General features: G+C 35.4%; 1 protein-coding gene across 5 annotated transcripts in view; it reads right to left on the bottom strand.

Moving 5' to 3' along the window:
- The window catches only part of Tp53bp1 (tumor protein p53 binding protein 1), a 90,991-nt gene that overhangs the window by 48,713 nt on the left and 19,570 nt on the right, over positions 1-22,708 (bottom strand). For 3 of the 5 annotated variants that reach the window (XM_047539471.1, XM_047539467.1, XM_047539469.1), the window contains exons 6-12: positions 13,269-13,393; positions 12,201-12,359; positions 11,063-11,192; positions 9,403-9,569; positions 7,620-7,746; positions 6,791-6,885; positions 3,457-3,668 (exon numbers count right to left, since the gene is read on the bottom strand). In XM_047539471.1, coding sequence (XP_047395427.1) covers positions 3,457-3,668; positions 6,791-6,885; positions 7,620-7,746; positions 9,403-9,569; positions 11,063-11,192; positions 12,201-12,359; positions 13,269-13,393 — 1,015 coding nt within the window. The remainder of the gene's footprint in view (positions 1-3,456; positions 3,669-6,790; positions 6,886-7,619; positions 7,747-9,402; positions 9,570-11,062; positions 11,193-12,200; positions 12,360-13,268; positions 13,394-22,708) is intronic. The other 2 variants (XM_047539468.1, XM_047539470.1) reach the window with 1 other exon arrangement.

Raw genomic sequence — 22,708 nt, 5'->3', positions numbered from 1 at the left:
TGAGGCAGAACATCATAGTGGAAGAGTGTGGCAGAGGGAAGAAGCCCACATGATGATCAGAAAGCAGAGAGACATTCCACTGGCCATACATATACCCCAAAAGCACGCCTCCAACACCCACCTCCTGCCTTCAGTTACCATTCAGTTAATCCCCATCCAAGGACTGACTAATCCACTGATTGGGTTAAAGCCAATCATTTCACTTCTGAATGTTCTTGCATTATCTCACACGAGTTTTTGAAAGACACCTAGAAACCATAACACGTCTCTAGCACTGCAAAAAAAAAAAAGAAGTTGGTGGGAGCTGGAGATGGAGCCCCTGAGTTCCATCCCCAGTGCCACAAAATAATAAAATAAAATGAAACAAAATTCACTGGATTGCACTTTTACATAGGTGAACTATATGGTATATGAATTATATCTCAATAAAGCTATTAAAAAAAAAAAAGAAGAAGATTTCTGGGAAATCAACCAAAAAGTTGAACAGAAAGAGAGATAGAAAGTTAAGACACAGAATAAGAAAACTAAAGTCTACTTTAAGAATTGCAACATTCATACAATAGAAAACAACAACCAAATTTTTTTTTTAAAAATCATACAACAGGTATTCCATTAATAAGAGAGAAAGAAAGAAAACACAGGGGATGAAATTAAAATGATCTAAAATTTCCTGAGAACTTGAGTTTCTAAACTAAGAGGGCCTACCAAGCATCCAACACAACGAATGACAGTCAAGGGAGGTAACAGTTATGCAGCAGGCATAGAGGGCAACAATTAGAAACAACAGAAATCAGGAGACTCCAAATGAGGTTCCTCCAAAACGATGAAAAAAACTTGAGGTTCCAGAACATTCTGAAAGGAAATCTTGACAATTAATGGGATTCTAGGGTTGATTTAGTGAGAAGTTTAAAGAAAACTAAACAAAGACAATAGCTTCAGAGAAAATAAGAACTTGTGCAAACATGAAAAAAAATACATATTTCATAAGCTCTATTGTAATTAATGTTTACATAGCCATGTTAATTCAGTATGATCTAAATAAAATCATGATATAACTATACTTGGAAGACAGGGAAATGGCTCAAATTTTCTAAAACTAGAATTTATAAAACGTAATCATGCTATGTAGAATTATGGAGGTAAATACCAAAAGGGGGGAAATAAACTTAAAAAACTGAAAGAGGCTGCATTTGGGTAGAAGTGGGGAAAGATGCTATTTTAACATTTTTTGGCTTTTACAAATGTGTGTTTATTAATTACCTAAAATCAAATCCTTAATTTAAAAGGGTTTAAACATGGTCTTTTTTTTTTTTGGTGGTGATGGTACTGGGGATTGAACCCACGACCTCATGCATGATAGGCAACCTCTCTACCACTGGGTTACATCCCCACCCCTTGGTAAATTTTATTTTAGGACAGCAACTTGCTAAATTGCCCAGGCTTGTTTTGAACTTGTGATCCTCTTGCCTCAGTTCCAGCCTCCCAAGTAGCTGGAATTACAAGCAAGTGCTGCCACATTAGCCTCTTAAGAGATTTTCTTTTATTTTTGAATCAGGAGCACTTAACCACTGAGCCGCATCCCCAACCCTTCTTAGTTTTGTTTTTTGTTTTTAAGACAGGGTCTAAGTTGCTTAGGGCCTCACTAAATTGCTAAGGCTGGCCTTGAATTTGTAGCCATCCTTCCTCAGCCTTCCGAACCACTAGAATTACAGATGCGCCCAGCTTCTTAAGAGATTTTCTAAGAGGCATGGGCTTCACTGAATGAAGCATTTTAAAATATGAGTCCAAAGAAATTTGACTAGAATCATAGTAGGTTCCAGAATCTTTATACTGTACTTGGAATCACTCATTTGTCTCAGAATTTCATTAAGGACTTTAAAGCTTCCTCAATATATTTGGTAAATATTGAATATAGAACAATTTATTCAAACAGTGCTTCATTTGTGACCAGGCATCATTTCCTACCCCCATGAGTAAAAATACCTTCTCAAAAACATTCACACCCATAAAAATCTGCTTTGGTCATAAAGAAACATCTGCCATCATCTTTAATATCACCTATATATTCTGGAAAATTCTTCTCAATGCTTTATATCAGAGCTTATAGCTTATCCATAAATTCTGAAAACTCTTCTGTACTACATTATGTTTGTGTACAACATTGATAGAAAAATAAAACTAAAGAAAGTTTTATATAAGTTGATATGGTGGTTGAATATCCACTTCAGTTCTATGTAACCTTGTCTTCAACTCTTTCACTACCAGCAATAAGTACCCTTATGCAGTATTTACCACTCATTTAACCTTGATAAATATCCTTATGAGGTAGATGGTATCAATCTCCCCATCTGATTGATGAAGAAACTGAGGCTTAGTTTCAACTGATCACAGAGATAGTAATGGTGAGTTAGGAACAATTCCAGGAAATTCTGTCTCTGGAATCCTAGTTCTTAACCACTCAACCAAATGACCTCTAATTATTTGCATAAAATAGAAGTCTTCAACAAAACAAGCTAAAATGCCAGGAAGCAATTAAATTATTTCTTCCTGCTGTCTCCTTCTCACTAAAATCATGACATATTTCATTACTACTAATTTTAACTCTGACTACAAAATCTGCAAACAAGAAGCATGAAAGAAATAATCCCAATAATACCACAATAATTGTCCTATGTAAGGTCTTACAAGAACAGACATTTAAATTGAACAAGTAATCACTGATATAATTAAGGTCCTTCAAATCAATGGTACCTACATTTAATATCTTTAAATATTTAACCTTAAACTTATGCAAATTAGGTATTAGTTTCCCCTTGCTATCAGAAGAAAATATATACCAGAAAACTAAAATTCATTCTGATGACCTCAGTGTAAGAATGATTAATTAAATTATGGTACATTCACTCAGAAATACTACACAACTTTTGAAAAGCTAACATGAAGATGATATAACACTGAAAATTATTATGATGCAATGTTAACTGGAAAAAGAAGATTATAACCATATTTGCTATAAACTTCATTTTTTAAAAAAGTAGATGGGTACAAAGAAAAAAACAGTATTAGTTGTAAGGTAGAATAATGCATGAACCTTTTCAATTTTAATAACATTTTCAAAATATTTAAAGATAGTACAAAATATAAGCAAAAAGTAATGAAATATTTGTTGACTTTGGAAATGTTCTAAAAGTAGAATGTGATAACAGTTGCACAAATCAGTAAATTTACTAAAATATCACTAAATTGTTCACTTTAAATGGGTGAATTTTATGATTTGTAAGTTATACCTCAATAAAGCTATTCTAAAAAAACAAAATACTGAACTAGTACTTCAGTTCAGTGGTAGAGCACTTGCCTAGCACATGCAAGACCCTGGGTTCAATTCCCAGTGCTACAGGAAAAAGAAAAAAACAAAATAAGATGTTAGGAGGAAAGAACTCTTTCCACAATACTTACGTGAGAAAATTCAGGCTGGGAAGGGATGGGAAGTGATCCAGGAGTGAAGACTGGTGTGCTCTGAGACACTGGTGTTGAGGCTTGTGGTAATACAATGGGCTCAGGTGGGAGAGGGGGGTTTTCTATTTCCACTGGTTCATCATCTGGAAGTTTTTTCTGAAAAGGCTCTTCTCCTGCTTCAGACAACACTGACATATCCACTGGCTCATCTGCTTTAAAAAAAAAAGAAAAGAAAAGAATCACTTAATATTACTTACAATTCAGCACCACAAACAACAATTACATAGAGAAATTTCTGCTTCTAATAGTGACTTTAACTTTCAGAAAAACAACAAAATTATAACATATTGGGGCAAAGCAATATGTCCTTCTCTTTGGGAAGGATTTCAGATAGAGATTAAAATGGGATTTCATCTGGGAATACCTACCCACCTACCCACCCATAAGATATTAATTTGGCTCCTCTGAGCCCCTTTCTTAATTATGTACAGCTTATTTTTGTGTGTGTGTGTGTATAAGAACATCCAGATCATGCCACTTAATTTAACCATCACATGTTCTGCTCCAGGCCTTATAAGGCAATGAACTTGTTCAGCATTCTGAATAAACATCTACATATTTATTAACTCATTATATTAGCATTATCAACTGTTAAGTGCAGAGAGATGGATGCTAGAACAAATAAAGATGAAGGGGAAAAAACCCTACCAAAGTCAATCAGCACTGATTTATGAAAGAACTAAGACACTTAATCTAATATAAACTGCTCAGGAAGGAACATATACAAAACATGAAACACTGTTTTCCCATGTATACTACCCACTTGTAGGCTACCAGGACCTTCCTCAGAGTCAGCCTTTTCCCCCTTATAGCTTAACCCCAACTAAGATTGCTCGAAGTCTCTCATAAACTACCTATGACATTTAGTTTTCCACAAAATCTACATTCATGTAACTAGCTACCCACACTCCTAACACCTACCCTTGCTGCTTGGTTTGGCCTCAACCTTGCATACAGGTCTATTGCTAGTTTGGAAGCTGGTGCCACAGGCCTTTAATATACTACCACAGCTGTGCTAAGTGTTTTTATAGCACCTGTTGACCCTGTCATGAGAAAGCTCATTAAGGACCTGCTATTTTAGACACTATAAATAAATATAAAAAGCATATACAGTTTCACAAACACTGATGCACACATAGATTTAAAAGTAGTAAATCTAAAATACAACTGATGAAGGAAAACATGTTACATGGGGAAAAAAGAAAACTAAATCATACACATAATATGATACCAACTGTGCAAAATTGCTTTTTCATACTTAAGACACTCTGAAAAGACTATATCCAAATGATAATTATAATTCAATATGGCTCGTGGTATCACAGGTGATTTTATTTTCTTCTGATTACTTTCTATACATTTTCCAAACTTTCAAGGAGTATTGATCATGTTTCTAATCAGGGAGAACATTTTTAATGTAATGATATTTATATATTTCAATGCTTGCACTATAGATAGAAGAAACTGTTCTAAGAATTAACCAAACGTAACTTGCATTAACAGTCTTTTTTTTTTTTTTTTTTTTTTTTGCGGGGGGGTGGGTACCAGGGATTGAACTTGGGAACTCGACCACTGAGCCACATCCCCAGCCCTATTTTGTATTTTATTTAGAGACAGGGTCTCACTGAGTTGCTTAGTGTCTTGCTTTTGCTGAGGCTGGCTTTGAACTTGCCATCCTTCTGCCTCAGCCTCCTGAGTCACAGGGATTATAGGCGTGTACCACTGTGAACAGCAACAGGATTTTTTTTTTTTTTTTTTTTTTTGCAGTACTGGGGATTGAACCCAGGGCCTTATGCTTAGGAGGTAAGCACTCTACCAACTGAGTTATCTCCCCAGCCCTGCAACAGGATTTTTAATACAATGAATTTACCTTTTTTAACTGAAGGTGTCACTAATCATGTTACAGTTAGAATCACATTAGTCTATTTGGATAATTACAACTAATTAAAGAGAAGGTAGTTAGAGACAAACTTGCTAGCGGAAGAAACTCTAAGATTAACTTTTATCATACATAAATTACCCTTGAAAAATAATTAAATTGTAGATTTACAGTACTAGAGCAGAAATAGCAGGATACCACAGAATGCAAATTGCAAGATAGATGAGCAAAATCTCTAGAGGCAACTGCCAGAGTTCAAATCCTGCCTCTTATTAGATGTCAAATCTCTCTGTGCCTTCACTTCCCTCTTCTGTAAGACAGGGATAAAGTAATATCTACTTCTTAGGATTGTTGTGAGAATTCAATGAGAAAAAACAGAGAGAGACACCTAAACCCAAAGAAAAGCATTCAGAACAGTGTCTAAGTACTAAGTACTCAATAAATATATGCTATTATATCATTATTGATACATGAAAGACTGAAAAGAATAAAATCATGGATTTTATTAGAAAAAACTTTGTAAAAATAGTAGGATTTAGAAATATCTTATATGATTGGATAGAAGACCAGGGCAGAGGTTTAGATAAATAAGGTGAATTAGGCAAATGAAAAGGAAAGTATTCTTTTTTTTTTTTAATTTGTTTTAGTTGTAGGTGGATACAATACCTTTATTTTATTTTTATGTGGTGTTGAGGGTCGAACCCAGGGCCTCATGCATGCTAGGCAAGCACATTACCACTGAGCCATAACCCCAGCCAGGAAAGTATTCTTGTGAATAAAGTAATATAAAACCACTAAGTCCTCAAAGGAGAAAGTGAATAAAATTAAATTTTTTCCACTTGCTCCTAGCCAACCTTTAGATAAAACTATTTTAATAGTAGCAAAAAATAGCTTACAATGAGCACAAGAAACAATTGTTGATCTCTCTCACCAGAATGATGTTATTAGCATGCTACTGGATACTACTAGACCATTAGTTAAAAAAAAAAAATCCAATTCTTCACCATACTAATTTGAGTTCAACTTCAAACTATAAAGTTTTTTCCTTAAGGGTCTTTGTAAAAATTGAGTCAGTATTACAAAGACCTGAACTATACTAGAAAAGCAAAGAACTGAGAAGAGCACTTTATACGAGGCTATATACCTGAAAGTTAGAGACAGGAGTCCTCCTGAATAGGGTAGGGCACAGTGACCTAAAGTACAAAGGAACAGAATATTTTGCAAGACAGAAGAGATGCAATGCTGCCCTTTTTTCTTTCTTTCTTTCTTTTTTTTCCTGTGGTGCTGGGAATGGAACCCAGGGTTTCTTGCATATTAGGAAAGTGCTCTACCAACTGAGCAACCTCCCCAGCCCTCTTATAATCTGAGATCAACAGACAGATGAAGAGAGCTCACCTTTTTTCCCTTCTTGCTCTGTGGGACTGCTAGGAACGATAAAAGGGGTAGATCGGAAAGCATCAGGGGAAGGAGCAACAAGATCTGAGGAATTCCTTTATATGAAGAGAGAATCACAGGTTATTTTAACCACAACCACAGTTTCCAAATTGTTTACTTTTTAATAGAAAAAATATCTAAGTCATTCAGATAATAGCATTTCTCCCACAAAGCAATCTGAGACCAGTGGAAGAACCACTGAATAACTATTTCCCATACCGCACATTTCTAACAACAATTTTTTTAAAAAAAGAGTAAAGACAAAATGGAAAACCAGACACAAGGATATCACAATTGAAAAGCATGATAAGCAAGTGTTAAAAAATAATTCATTTGCAGATTACAGGCAAAAAATTTTTTACTCCATTTTTTGCGTAATAGGAAGACTATACAAATTTTATTTAAAAACAAACAAAAAGCAAACCTCTTTGCCTTATAGAGATGAAAAAATACATTTACTGTCAACTATAACAATCTATTCTCCACTCTGTACTGTTATATGGAAAAAACTGTTAGTAAATTGGAGGAGCAGAATGCATGTTTTGAATGTTTTGAACATTCTCTTTCTTAGTGAAAACTCTGGATTACTATTATAAAGCCTCTGATGGGAAAACATCTATTTGCCCTCAATAGTCCCAATTAGTTCCCATTCCCAAAATTATAAAGCCTAGATTCTACCTTTGGTTCTAAGAAGAATCCTAAGCTAGCAGGCAACTTTAACTGTTTCAACCACAGTCTAAGACCTTCAGGGACATGTTGCTCTGGCCCAAGATATTTCAGGCTTACTTACGTTGAAAGACTCTCCTGAACGAGAGACCTCTGACCGGAGAGCTGCAGGAGGTGCAGAGTGGTAGCAGGTGTGGAAGCCAGAGAACACCCACCTTCCTCCTTTGAAGGAGTAGAACAACCATCAGAAGCTATTGGAAAAAAGAGAAATTCTGGTTGCATTTATTTCTCAGATTGCAGTTACAGAGTTGTCAAAAACAAAAAAACAAAAAACAAAACCTCAGTACTGCAAAAATAGTAACATTCATATTTTCAACCATGTTTTAAGAGGGCAGAAATTGTTTTCTAATTGTAGTATAATTAATGGAATGTCACTACAACACAAATCTTCTGAGAACATCAACCCCCCCTAAATAATGGGTTTTTAAAATAAAGAATTGATGAAAAGAGTTCCTTAGTCCTTTCTGTCATAATCTAAGCTTGAAGAGGAAAAGCCAGAATCCTTATACCTCTGCTTGGCTGCTCTTCTTCCTTGTGATGCTTCTATTATAAAACAGCAAGCGAGCCTTTTATTCCAAGGTCTACCTAAGATGAAGTAAAGCTCATGCCATGATGCAGATGGAAGAAGTCAAAACAAAGCGCATGACACCTGATGATACGAATGCAGCAATTTTCATAATTAGAACTTGGGTCTCCTCAAAGGAGACGAAAAATACTAATGCATTAATAAAAGAATATATAAGCAGCCATCACTGATAAGTATCATGAAGTTTCCTACTGGATCCTTCTCCTTAACAACAAATGGAATATCAACTTTATTAATCCTAACTGTAAAGAAATTTCTTAAATACAACCTTGTAGCTTCAGTGAAGAAATAAACAAGGCTTCTTGGGCTGGGGTTGTGGCTCAATGGTACAGCACCTGCCTTGCATGTGTGAGGCACTGGGTTCAATTCCTAGCACCACATATAAATTATTGAAAAGGTCCTTCAAAAACTAAAAAAATATTTTTTTAAAAAAGGCATCTTGGTAACCTTCTAAAGGTCTTACACAGTAATCTGTCTCAAAATAATAAAACAGCCTTCTTCCCTTACCTCCTTAATCAACACATTATTTTTATTTCTTTTTTTGTTTCTTTTTTCTTTTTTTTTTTTTTTTTGCAGTACTGTGGATTGAACCCAGGGGTGCTCTTCAACAAAGTCACATTCCCAGCCCTTTTGACTTTTTGAAATAGGTCTAAGTTGCCCAGGTTGGTCTTGAACTTGATATCCTTCTGCCTCAGTCTCTCAAAGTGCTGGATTACAGGCATGTTCCACCATGCCTGGCAACAAGTTATATTTTGCTGGTTATTACTGATGCTTTCATGCTCCGTGAAGTTGTGAAATGGTGAAGGTGGAAGAATAAAAAAGTGTGAAGCACATACCACTCTAGTCTTCTGTTTTATGTCCTTTCTGCTAGATTTTAACTTACTTTTTATGGTAGGTGAACTAATAAACAAGTACACTGTTATCCCAGGTGAACATGAAAAACCTTAGACAAAATATTTAAGACCTGAGGCCTAAGTAAAAACATGGTAACAGAAAAAAGGCTAGTCTGTCCATATTATAGAATTTACTTTAATAGCTAATTATTCTTCAATATCTCCATTTCCAAAGGAGGGAAATTTACATTAAAATGTCAAATAGCAATCATTCCCCAAAAGCCCTTCTCACTAAGCTAGAAATGTATTTTCATTCCAAATCACAAACATGTCAGTATAACTATTAAAGTGCTTTCTAACTTAAACAGCAGCCTTAAAAATAAAATAAGAGGAGAAAAAGAGCTATAATAACTGATCATCCTTTGTACCTGTTTTATTGCTTTGGTCAAATAAGTCTTCCTGGGTTGACAAAACCTCAGGCTCTGGTGACTTCTGAATCTGCAGTCCACCTTCCAAAAGTTCTTGAGCACACATTTGTTCTTTTGTTTCTACAGCAGCAAGAGACACTTTGGGACTAGAAGACATGTCTTCTGACCTAGAAAATTCATATCACCAGGAGAAAAGGGTTCTAAGTTCAAATGCTTTCATCTTTTAACTAAAAAAATACTTGTTTTGTGTTTTTCTTCGATAATTTCAAGAACTGCAGAAGTTTTCATCTGTGTAATTGTCTACTGAAAGTGAAATAAGTTACTCTGCAAAGTCCTCAGCCCATTTCAAAGCTTGCCTCAGTCTCTCAAACAGCAATTCCTCTTTTCAACTCTGCTCACACTGTACTGCAAGTTTTCCAAGATTTCTGATAAGTAATCTGGGGATTTTTATCACATGAGCTATTATCTACACCTATGTCAGGAATTCTGATCCAGACCACAATGCCACTAAGGAGAGCAAGCAAATGGTGACCTCCCCAGGAAAGTGCTTAGATGTGAACTATTCTCGGCACTATTGCCACACATATTATCTTCAGCTGATCTTTTCCACTTGATCTACTCAATCTATGCCCAAACCAAGACCTATTCACAATAATACTCACACATGTAAGACACCCACATTTTTGGTCCCTTCCCAGAGGCTTTCACCTATTCAGGAAAGAAATACTAACTGGAAGAATTTCTTACATGGTTTACTTGGGTTTTGTTCTAGTTTCTTAAAGAAAAATCTAAAAAGTTTGCCACTGTTAAGCATTTTACATTAAAAAGACAACTTGTCTTAATATTCAACCTGTTTAGGACCTCAAATTCACTATTTCTATTGAAGGAAATAACAAAACAATACTGAAAGATTATTCATCCTCATCCCAAATTGGAAGCATCTCAGTTTTCCTATGCCATATCCAAACTTCAGATATAGACCTGAGGCAATGTAGTTTTGGATAAAATAATCATCACAGAGCAGAGGTTTATCTTCCAAATCATACCAAGCTAAGAACCTAAAACACCAGGGGAAATCCCTACATCTATGTATATCATAAACTATCAGATGCAGGATACCCAAAGAGCCAAAGCAATCCTGATGCTCAAGTATAGAAACAACAGGTTTTCCAGTGTAATATTCATGTGACTACCTAACACCAGACAGACTAAAAAGACCTCCTACAAAGATTACAGAGAGGAACTAAAGACTGAAGAGTCATGCTTCTAGTTACAGCAGCAATGAATCACCTTTGTAAAAGGCCTACATTAAGATGAGAATACAGGACTGAAGTTGCAGTTCAGTGGTAGAGTGTTTGCCTAGCATATGTGAGGCACTGAGTTCAACTCTCAGCACTGCATATAAATTAATTAATTAATTAATTAATTAAAGGTCCATCAACAATTAAAATATACCTATTTTTAAAAAAAGATAAGAATACAAAAAGACTACAAAAATAACCAATATATTTAAATAATCAATGTTTCTACTGGATAGAAATATACCATTTCAAAGGACAAAAATATATCAACAATTTCTAAAAATGTTTCACTTGGCAAAATGAAGTTAGTATAATCCAACAGCAAAAATCCATACATATATTTTAAAAAGAACATTTACCTTGCAGGTGGTAGATCTTGCTCTTCTAGTGCATGTACAACTTTACTGGGCTGTACTGTCACAGGGATATCTTTGCTGGGCTGTTCGGCCATAGGGATATTTTCATTGGATTGTTCCTCATTCTTAATTGCTTGAAGTTTTAGAAGAAGACAAGAAGAAGATAGGAAGGAAATATTAATTTTTCAAAATACAGGAAGCAATCCTAAATGAATTTATTTTTTTTCCACACTAGGGATCAAACCCAGGATTTAACATGGACTCTATCACTAAGTTACAGCCTTGGTCCACCTAAATGATTTCTTTCTTTTTTCAATTTAGAGACAGGGTTTCACTGAGTTCCTCAGGGCCTCACTAAGTTGTTGAGGCTGGCTTTGAACTCTTGATCCTCCTGCCTCAGTCTCCCAAGCTGCTGGGATTACAGGCATGTACCACCACACCCAATCACCTAAATGATTTTTAAAGGCAAATATGTCAACAGAAATAAGTTCAGTTTATAAACATATACAAGCCAGGCAAGGTGGTATACACCTATAATCCCAGCAAGAGGATCACAAGTTGCAGGCCAGCCTCAGCAATTTAACAAGATCCTATCTTAAAAAGTAAAAAGAGCAGTCAGGCACAGTGGTGCATGCCTGAAATCCCTGCTGTTCAGGAAGCAGAGGCAGGAGGATGGCAAGATCAAAGCCAGCCCTGGCAATTTAGTAAGGTCCTAATCCAATTTAGTGAGACCTTGTCTCAAAATATAAAATAAAAAGGGCTGGGGATGTGATTCAATGGTAAAATACCCCTGGGTTCAATCCTGGTACCAAAAATAAATAAACAAATAATATAAATAAAAAGAACTAGGGATTTAACTCAGTGGTAGAGCACCCCTAGGTTCAAGCCCCAGAACCAAAGAAATAAACCCATACACCATTCTAAAAAGGAAAGTAATCAATTACCTACTTAACAGGAAACTTTAATCTACTAGCTATCAACTGATAAAATATTTACCAGGCAACTCCGCAAACTCACTTACATTAGATTATATTAACTTAGGTTAAAAAAAAAAAAACTTATCAAGGAAAAAATAACTAGCTTTAGCAAGGGAAGAAAACACTTAAAAACAAATCCAAAAGTGAGAAAACATATTTCATACCAGTATCTGCATCTACATCAGATAGCCTGGTATAACCAGAGTTAGATGTAACTGAAGGTAGATGCTCCTTATTGGCTTCATATGGCATAGATCGTTCTTCAACATCCTGGCTCTGGGAGAGTTCCAGAACTTCAAAGCCCAACTGTGATGAGGCAGGATCTAGCAACAAAATTCCAAGAAATCAGGTATAGTGATTATCAATGTGCAAGGTGCTATCCCTTAACAAAAGTGGATCACAATGTCCTAGCCCCAAAATTTTTCCCAAAAAAGTCAAGAATAAGATGCTGGGGATGTACCTCAGTAGTAGAGCGCTTGCCTAATATGCATGAGGCCCTGGGTTTGATCCTCGGCACCACAAAAAATAAATAAATAAAATAAATATATATATATACGTGTGTGTGTGTGTGTGTGTGTGTGTGTGTGTGTGTTCTTCACATATATATATATGTATATATATGAAGAATAAACGCATTAAAAACGAAGGGGAAAAAATGTATGACAGGAAAAACTTGAGTACCATAAAGCATTACAGCATCTAATATGATAGACTATGTCTACATTCTAAAGATGTACCATAAACTACACCCACACAAACAGCAATTCAGATGTGAAACATATATGAAAACAAATAAATACAAAAGGAGGAATAAGCTGGATATGGTGGTGCACACCTGTAATCCCAGTTACTGGGAAGATTCAGGCTAGAGGATCACCAAGTTGGAGGCCAGTTTCAGCAATTTAGTGAGACCCTGCCTCAAAATAAAAAATATAAAGGGCTGGAGATGGAGCTCAATGGTAGAGCATCACTGGCTTCAAACCCAAGCATTAGGGGGAAAAAAGCGGGGAAGGAAGAGTCAATATGCAGAAAGGGGAGGCTATCCAAAGAGCTATAAATTCCTGAATACCAGGTAAGTGGAATTATCTTAAATGATCAGTAAATTTCTTAATGACTCTTAATTTAACCAGGAGAAAAATAGAACCTGATAAAGAGACAAAATTGAGATAGCTACACTATAACATTAAAGGAACATAAAACAATCTATCTTGAAAAAGGAAGGCATAAGCTACCTTCAGCAGCAAAGGAACGTGCAGTATCGTCTGAAGTATCTTCTTCCAGCTCCTCTTTCTCCTTTTCTTCCAACTCTTCCTTCTCTTCCCCATCAGGAACAGATTCCACTGACATTCCCAGAACACTACACAGTGGAAGCACAAAATAATGTGTTCCAAATAGGCTTAGCTACTGCTCAAAGCACCTGAATTTTATTATGACTCCCTACATACATTAAATACCTTGTCACCAAATTTGAAAATGTTAAATATCTCACCCCTTTGGTCCTTCTAAGAAAGTACCCAAAAAGTTAACAATTTTTAATACACTGCACTGAATTAAGTGACACAAAAATTAAAAAGAAGAAAGGTAAAAAGTTTCTTTTTATGACCAGGAATTTAAAAAATCTTATATCCAGAAGAATTACTGATAAGCAATAAACAAGAAAAGATGTGTATGGATAAACATGAAGGAAGTAAAAAACACAACTATTAAATTGGGTAAAGTTCACAAAAATACTTTAGTAAAAAAAACCTTAGGATACATATAACCGAAAAGTGCAAATAAAATGCAAGTTAAAATATGTATTTAGAAGAAGTTAAAAATCAAAAAACTTACTGAACTAAAAAACAAAACACTAAATTAGGGGAAAAAAAAACCTGCAACAAATATAACAGATTAAATTACATAAAATATGAAGCATTCATTTTGTGTTCTTGTTTTTTTCTTGATTAGACTTGTTAAGTTTTCATCAACTTTTAGCTATATTCTTTTCTATTTCATATTTCTGCTCCTACTACCTAATCTGCAAATAATTTGATTTTTAATCTAGCTTCTTTCTGATACAAGTACTTTAAGTTATAAGTGTTCATCTGAGTAGTGTTTCATCCCAGGATTCTGATATTTTAAGCCTTTGTTATCACTTAGTTCAAAACACTTTTTATGCTGGATGCAGTGGCGCATGCCTGTAATCCCAGCAGCTCGGGAGACTGAGACAGGAGGATCAAGAGTTCAAAGCCAGCCTCAGAAACTTATTGAGACTCTGAGCAACTCAGTGAGATCCTGTCTCTAAATAAAATATAAAAAAGGGTTGGGGATGTGGCTCAGTGGTTAAGCATCCCTGGGTTCAATCCTCAGTTCCCCAAAAAAAAAAAAAAACCTTTTATTTACTTTTCTTGTGCTTTATTCTTTGACCTATGAGATATTTGTAAGTGTGCCATTTAATTTTGAAGTAATGAGACATAGGGACAGGGTTCTATATGTCTTAAGGTGATTGATTACTAATGTAACAAATCATGGAAGAAAAACACAGTCTGCATGATTTTAAATTTAAGAAAAACAGTGATAGTGACCTATAATTTTCTTCATTGTAACTGTCAGGTTAGTATAAAGGTTAAGTTGTTTTCAAAAATTTCATTGGTAGAGGGCTGGGGATATAGCTCAGTTGGTAGAGTACTTGCCCTGCAAGCACAAGGCCCTGGGTTCAATCCCCAGCACCACACACACACACAAAAAAAATCCATTGGTAGAGTCTGCCCATTTTTTCTATTTTATAGAAGAGTTTTTGTAGATGAGTTTTGTTCTTTCCTTTCATAAAGATTGATGTTATTTTTTCCTTTGTTGAAGCCATTTGGGCCTGGTTTATTCTTTAATTATAATTCAATTACTGTAATAAATTTAATTTTTTTAATAAAAAAAAGAATTCATACAAAGATACCCAACAAATGACAGCAGTCAACTCACTAAAAAAAATAAATAATAAGTACCTTTACATATGTAAAGGAATCAAAGAAACCAATCTTACCAAATTAGAAAAAGCAATTTTAAATACCATTCTACTACTCAGGTGAGATATACATCATCATATATTGCTTATATAAAAACAGGGTACAACTGGGTGTAATGGTACATGCCTGTAAAGCCAGCCTCAGCAACCTAGACCCTAAGCAACTGAGGGAGACCCTGTCTCAAAATAAAAAGTAAAAAAGGTTGGAGATATGGCTCAGTGGTTGAGAGCCACTGGGTTCAAACCCTGGTACGGGAGGTCGGGGTGGACAGTACAAGTAAAGAAATCTTAGCCAGCTGTAATGGTTCACGTCTATAATTCCTGCTAGTAGGAAGGATGAGGAAACTTATGATGACCATGTCTCAAAATAAAAAACAAAGGGTAGGGATGCAGTTCAGTGATTAAGAGTGCCCCCTCAGTTCAATATCCAGTACCACAAAAAATTAATTTTTTCAAAATTAAAAATAGCCGGGCATTGTGGTACACCCTGTAATCCCAGTGGTTCATGAGTTCAAAGACAGTCTCAGCAAAAGCAAGGTGCTAAGCAACTCAGCAAGACCCTGTCTCTAAATAAAAGATAAAAAGGGCTAGGGATATGGTTCAGTGGTTAAGCACCCTTGGGTTCAATCTCCAGTACAAAAAAAAAAAAAAAAAATTAAACAAAGGGATCCTTTCTGGACCACAACTTGGAAATATGTACCAAAGGCTTAAAAAATGTTCACACCCAGTAACTGCAATCATTTCAATAGTAAGAAATAATCTGAAATATGGAAAGATCCTTATATAACTTACTTCTCAAAGTTTACTGTTATTAGGAAACAACCCATAAGTTCAACATTAGCAAAATGATTAAATAATCTCATAATCTATCAAATGAAATATCAGGCCAATAGTAACAATGCTTTTTTTTTTTTTTGGTTTTTTTTTTTTTTTGTGTGTGTGTGTGTGTGTGTGTGTGTTTGGGGGGGTACTGGGGATTGAACTCAGGGGCACTTGACCACTGAGCCACATCACCAGCTCTCTTTTGTATTTTACTTAAAGACAGAGTCTCACTGAGTTGCTTAGCACCTCACCATTGCTAAGGCTGGCTTAGAACTCTTTATCCTCCTGTCTCAGCCTCCCCAGTCACTAGAATTATACAGGTGTGCGCCACTGCACCCAGTTTAACAATGTTTTAAACAATGAAATACAACATGTGAATCAATATTGGAGACCAGATCCAAATAAATAAATAAATAATATAATATGGGAAACATCTTTGACACAATTGGGAAAACGTGAATATGAACCATATTATTTGGTATTATACAGTTATTATCTTCTAAGGTATGATAATAACACTATGATCATATAAGATACTTATTCTTAGGGGACAAATGTTGATGTATTCAAACCATTCAGTACCTAATAAGAGTAAACACACACACATAAACACACAGAACAGACGTATATTCTTTAATCTTCTTCTGTGGGTTTAAACTTTTAAAATAGGGCTGAGTTGTGGTTCAGTGGTAAAGCACTTGCCTAGCGCATGTGAGGCACTCAGTCTGATCCTCAGTACTACATTAAATAAATAAAGAAAGGTACTGTGTCCATCTACAACTAAAAAAAAAATTTTTTTTTAATTTTTAAAGTAAGAGCTCTGGAAAAATGTTATTAATTTAACTGGCATGGGAAAAAATGCTCATATTGTTAAGCAGTAAGATCAGCAAACATACAAACTTACTTTCCACATGATGTCAACTATGTAAATTAAAAGCACAAAAAAAGAACAAATATGCCAAAATGTTTACAGCAATTAGCCTCTGGGTGGCAGGATTACAGATGACATTTTTTACTTCCTTTCAACTTTCTACATGTTTAGTAATTCATAAAAAGAGCATTAAGTCTAACTTTAACATAAAAGAGGAGAAAACAAACAAGCAGAGTTGGGGACCATGACCCAAGAAAAAGAAAAAGGACTAAGCAAAGATGTTCATAAAAATAAAATAGCCAGGCACTGTAGCACATGTTTGTGATCCCAAAACTAGGGAGGCTGAGGCAAGAGGATCACAAGTTCCAGGGCAGCCTCAGCAACTTACTGAGGCCCTAAACAACTTAGTGAGAACCTGTCTCAAAAAAAAAAAAAAAAAAAAAAAGAGGAAAAGGACTGGGGATGTATCAGTGGTAAAGTACCTCTGGGTTCAAACCCTTGCACTAAAAATTAATCAATTAATTAATTAATTAAAATAAAATAAAACAGAACATTACCCATACAACTTGGAAGGACCAAATTCATGATCTTGCAAAATACAAGTCCCAGATCACATGTGATAAAAGGTACCAGAGAAGCAATTAAAAGACAGCACAAAACCACTTATCTGATTGTTCTGTCTTTTGGTTCTTCCTCAGGGCCCTGATCTCTAAATGCTGGTGGCTCAGTGAATCCCTAGACCACTTCTTCAGCTATATTCACCCCTTATATTCACTCCTGGTTTTGACTATAGTACCATCCATATGCTTAAGACTGCAATGTGAAATTGCAGCCTAGACCTTTCCCCTGGGTTTCAGACTTGTACATCCATTTGCCTCCTCAACACTGGCAGGTGGCTGTTCAAAAGAGAGCTCAATTTTAACCTGTCTAAAACTGAACTATTCCTACTGCATTCCTTCATCTCAATTAATAACCACACCATTCTTCTTGCTCAAACCAAAACCTAGACTTATTGTTACCTCCTTTCTATTTCTTTTTCTTTCTTTTTTTTCTTTAATGAAGAACTTTTTATTTTTTATTTTTTGGGTACCAGGGATTGAACTCAGGGGAACTCAATCACTGAGTCACATCCCCAGCCCTATTTTGTATTTTATTTAGAGACAGGGTCTCACTGAGTTGCTTAGCGCCTTGTATTTGCTGAGGCTGGCTTTGAACTTGCGATTCTCCTGTCTCAGTCTCTCAAGCCACTGGGATTACTGGTGTGTGCCACCACACTGGCTCTTCCTATTTCTATACGTCAAATCTGATCCATCTTTAAATCCTACTTTCAAATACTCAGAATCTCACTATTCTTCATTCTCTTCTACCCTGGACCAGTCGTTGTCGTATTTTACCTAAATTATTTCAGTCGTCTCCTAAAATAATTTCTACTCATTATGGCTCTGTCCTTGTCTCCCCTTTATTCTACCCAGGCATGGAGGCACACATCTGTAATCCCAGCAACTCAGGAGACTGAGGCAGAAGGACTGCAAGTTCAAAGCCAGCCTCATCAACTAAGTGAGACCCTTAGCAACTTAGCAAGACCTTTTCTCAAAATTAAAAATAAAATAGACTGGGGACATAACTCAGTGGTAGAGCACCCCTAGATTCAAACCCCCCACCCCGACCCCAAAAAATCTAAGATCATGTCATTCCTCTGCTCAAAATGTCTTCCTATCTCACCAAGAATGAAAGCCAAACTCCTCACAATGACCCATAAAGCTTACATAAACTGGTCCCCCTTTTATTTCTCTAACCTCTTCTCCCACTTCTGTCAGTCTACCCCACTCCAATCATACCAACCTCCCAGCAATTTCTCAAATACTCCAGGCACATCCATACTTTGCAAGTGCCGTATTCTACATATGGGTTGTACTTTCCAAGGTAACGGCAGAGACTATTCACTCACTTTAGATTTTCAATCAGATGTCTCATCAGAGAAGCATTCCCTATCCTTCCAGTAAAACTTGTAAGTCCTTAATCCTTCCTATTCTCTTACCTGCTTTACTTTTCTCTTCAAACCTTATCAGTATCAAATGAACTATATATATTTACTTATTCATCACATATTACTACATCCCATACAAGAATGTAAGCCACATTAAGATCTAGGGTTTTAATTTCTTCTGATTCTTTTATATCCCTAAAAACCAAGAACATCTGGCATATAGGAAATACTCAATTAAAATATTTATAGAATGATTAAGTAAATAGAAGAGGGTTAAAATAAATTAATTATAGACGAAAAACAGTACTTAGGTTAAACTTTTTTTCACTGTCTAAAAACAACAGAAAAAGAAAATAAAATTTAAATAAATTATTTAGAAGTATAAAAGGAACCAGGAGAAGAACTAAAACAATTACTACTGAAAATTGAGAGGAAGAGCTGGGGTTGTGGCTCAGTGGAAGAGAGCTTGCCTAGCATGTGTGAGGCACTGGGTTCGATCCTCAGCACCACATAAAAATAAATAAATAAAATAAAGGTGTTGTGTCCATCTACAACTAAAAAGATATTTTTTTAAAAAATTAGGAAGAAAAAAATGGGGCAGGTATTGATGAGTTATCTCTTATTATCAGATTTCATTTGTCCTAATTTGATAAAATAAAAAATTACAGTACAATAGTATTACTGTTATGGTTTGGATGTGAGGTAGCCCCCAAAAGCTCACGTATGAGACAGTGCAAGAAGGTTCAGAGGAGAAATGATTGGGTTGTAAGAGCCTTAACCCCATCAATGATTTAATCCCCTAATAGGGATTAACTGAGTGGTAGCTGAAATAGTAGGGTATGGCTGAAGGAGGTGGGAACTGGGGCATGGCTTTCGGGAATATATTTGTATCTGGCAAGTGGATTCTCTTTCTCTCTCTACTTCCTGATCACAATGTGAGCTGTTTTCCTCTGCCACACCTCAAACCCTCGGGAATGGTTCCAGCCTTCTATGAACTCTGAAACCATAAGCCTTCAAATAAACTTTTCCTCCTAAAATTATTCTGATCAGATCCTTTCAGTCACAGGAACAAAAAAGCTGACTAAGACAATTACTTTATACAGAAAATACATTTATAGTTTTACAACAGTATTAGAGCTAGGAAGACAACCTTTCAGAGAAGTTAAAAAAAAAAAAAAGTTGCCTTTGTGAAAGGGGACCTAGGATGGGGAAGAACTATGCTTTTCACTTTTAAGTTTTTCTGGGTTTGGAGGAGCACTAGGGATTAAACCCAGGGGTACTTTGCCACTGAGTTATAGACCTTTTAATTTTTTTTTTTTTTTTTTTTTGAGACAGGGTCTTACTAAGTTGCTTCAAACTTGCAGTCTTCCTGCCTCTGTCAGAGTAGCTGGGATTATAGGCATGTGCCACCACACCCAGTTTATAAACTTAAAAAATAAATAAATAAATAAATAAATAAATAAAGTATTTATATTATTCTATTCAAAAATATTTAGCAGCTAGGCACGGTGATGCATGCCTGTAATCCCAACTAGTCAGAGGTTGAGACAGGAAGATCACAAGTAGGCTGGCCTCAGCAACTTAGCAAGACCCTGTCTAAAAAAAAAAAATTAAATTAAAAGGGCTAGAAATGTAGCTCAGTGGTACACTGTCCCCAGGTTCAATCCCCAGAACAACTAAATAAATAAATAAATACACACACACACACACACACACACACACACACAGACATACTATATGTACACACACACTATATATATATTTGGAACCACTAAATAAATACATATATACGCACACACATATACATATATACACACACATACATATTTAACATAGCTCATCAAAATTAAAAACTTGCTGTCAAAAACCTTGCCAACAGGGCTGGGGAGATAGCTCAGTTGGTAGAGTGCTTGCCTTGCAAGCACAAGGCCCTGGGTTCGATCTCCAGCACCCAAAAAAAAAAAAAAAAAAAAAACAAAACAAACCTTGCCAACAGGATGAAAAGACAAGCTACACAGTAGGAGAAAAACCTAGCAAACCACATAATCTACAAAGGACTAGCACCTAGAATACATAAAGTACTCTCAAAACACAACTATGAAAAATAATCCAGTTAGAAAATGGGCAAAAGACATGAGCAGACATCCTTGAAGATGTTAACAGTAAGTAAAAATCTGATAGAATATTCAATATCATTTGCCACTAGGGAAACAAAGCTACAATGAGATATTACTACATACTTATCACAAGGACCAAAATAAAAATTAGGAAATATTTCTCAGTGGTAGAGGACATGTCTAGCATGGTCAAAGGTCTGGGTTCAATCACCAGCACCCAAAAAGAAAAAATGCAGGTGAGGATGAAGAGGAATCAGATCACTCATATTGCTGGTAGGACTATATAGAACAACACAAAAACTCTTGAAAACAGTCTAGTACTTTCTTAAAGATGCAACTACCATACAACCAAGCAACTAAAAACATAGACATTATCCTAAAGAAATGAAAAATTAAGTTCATACAAAAACCTATACACAAATGTTTATAGCAATTTTATTCACAATAGTCAAAAGCTGAAAACAACCCAGATGTACTTCAATAAGTAAATGGTTAAACAAATTGTGGTATATCCATACCACTGTTCAGCAATAAGAAATGAACTGTTGATACATGTAAAACTTGGAAGAATCTCCCAGGAGTTATGCTGGTAGGGGAAAAAAGCCAATCCCAAAAGGTTACATATGTTTTTAACATTCTGAAATGATAAAATTTTATAAATGTATAATGGATTGGTGGTTGCCAAAGGTTTAGGTGAAGAGGGAGGTAGATGTGGTTCTGAGGGCAGCACTAGAAATTCGAATATTTAACTATTCACCATATTGACTGTAGAGGTAGATACACCACTACATAGAAGATTAAACAGTGTAAAACTCAATATACACACTCACACACAAATACAAATAAAATAAGAAGTTTGAATAAATTCTGTAGATTTTATCAATGTTGATAAAATGGTTGTGATACTGTACTATAGTTTTATAAAATGTTATCATTGGGGGAACCTGGGCAAAGCGTATACAGGCTCCTTCTGTATTGTTTCTTATAATAGCATATCAATCTAAAATTATTTTAATTTTAAAAATGATTAATGGGGCAAAGCGTGGTAACATGCACCTGTACTCCCAGCAACTTGGGAATCTGAGGTAGAAGGATGGTAAGTTCAAGGCCAGCAGGGCAATTTGAGACGATCCTATCTCAAAAAATACAAAAGGCTGGGGATATAGCTCAGTGTAGAATGCCCCTAGGTTCAATCCCTAATACTACCCAAAAAAAAGTTTAAAGGGGAAATAAAAATATCTATATTTCTTCTGTATTATATTTTAGGGCACTCCTTATTTAGGAACGTCAGCATACATCACTAGGACATTAGATAACGCAAGATGATTTTTTTAGAATTTTATGACAGAGAAAGTTTCCCAAGTAGACTTTTTTCCCAAAATATCTGCTTTAATAAATAAAGATAAATTCATCATCAATGTATATGTTTTAAAGAAATTTCAATCTTTGGGAATCAGCCTCAAGTTCCTCCTCTCACACTGCAAGCTTTTCCTCAGCCCTTCAACTATTCCTAGCAAATTCATGTGAATTGTTTAAATTGCATTCCCAAAAAGGTATTCCCTTAGTCCCATATTAGGTTTTCTATATTTTTTTCCTCTTTACAATGGTCACAATTTTAACTGAAGAGCTACTTATGTAATGACTTGTTTAAATTTGTTTCCCCTATTAAATTATAAGATCCATGAAAACAAAATCCCTTTAAAGTACATGCCACAGTGCCAGCACATTATTGAAGATAGTAATTCAATCTCTTTTTAGAGAAACAATGATGCAGAAAAGAAAATGAAGTAGAATGGAACTTCTCAGACAATACCCCTTCATTCACAATGGAGGTAGCATGTTTCCAGTCTCCCCTTTTCATGGCTAAGGGTGCTTAG

This window comes from Sciurus carolinensis, chromosome 2 (genome assembly GCF_902686445.1).
Source record: "Sciurus carolinensis chromosome 2, mSciCar1.2, whole genome shotgun sequence".
NCBI lineage: Eukaryota > Metazoa > Chordata > Mammalia > Rodentia > Sciuridae > Sciurus > Sciurus carolinensis.
Note: the sequence above shows the minus strand (reverse complement) of the source record. Positions and strands in the feature narration are given on the sequence as shown.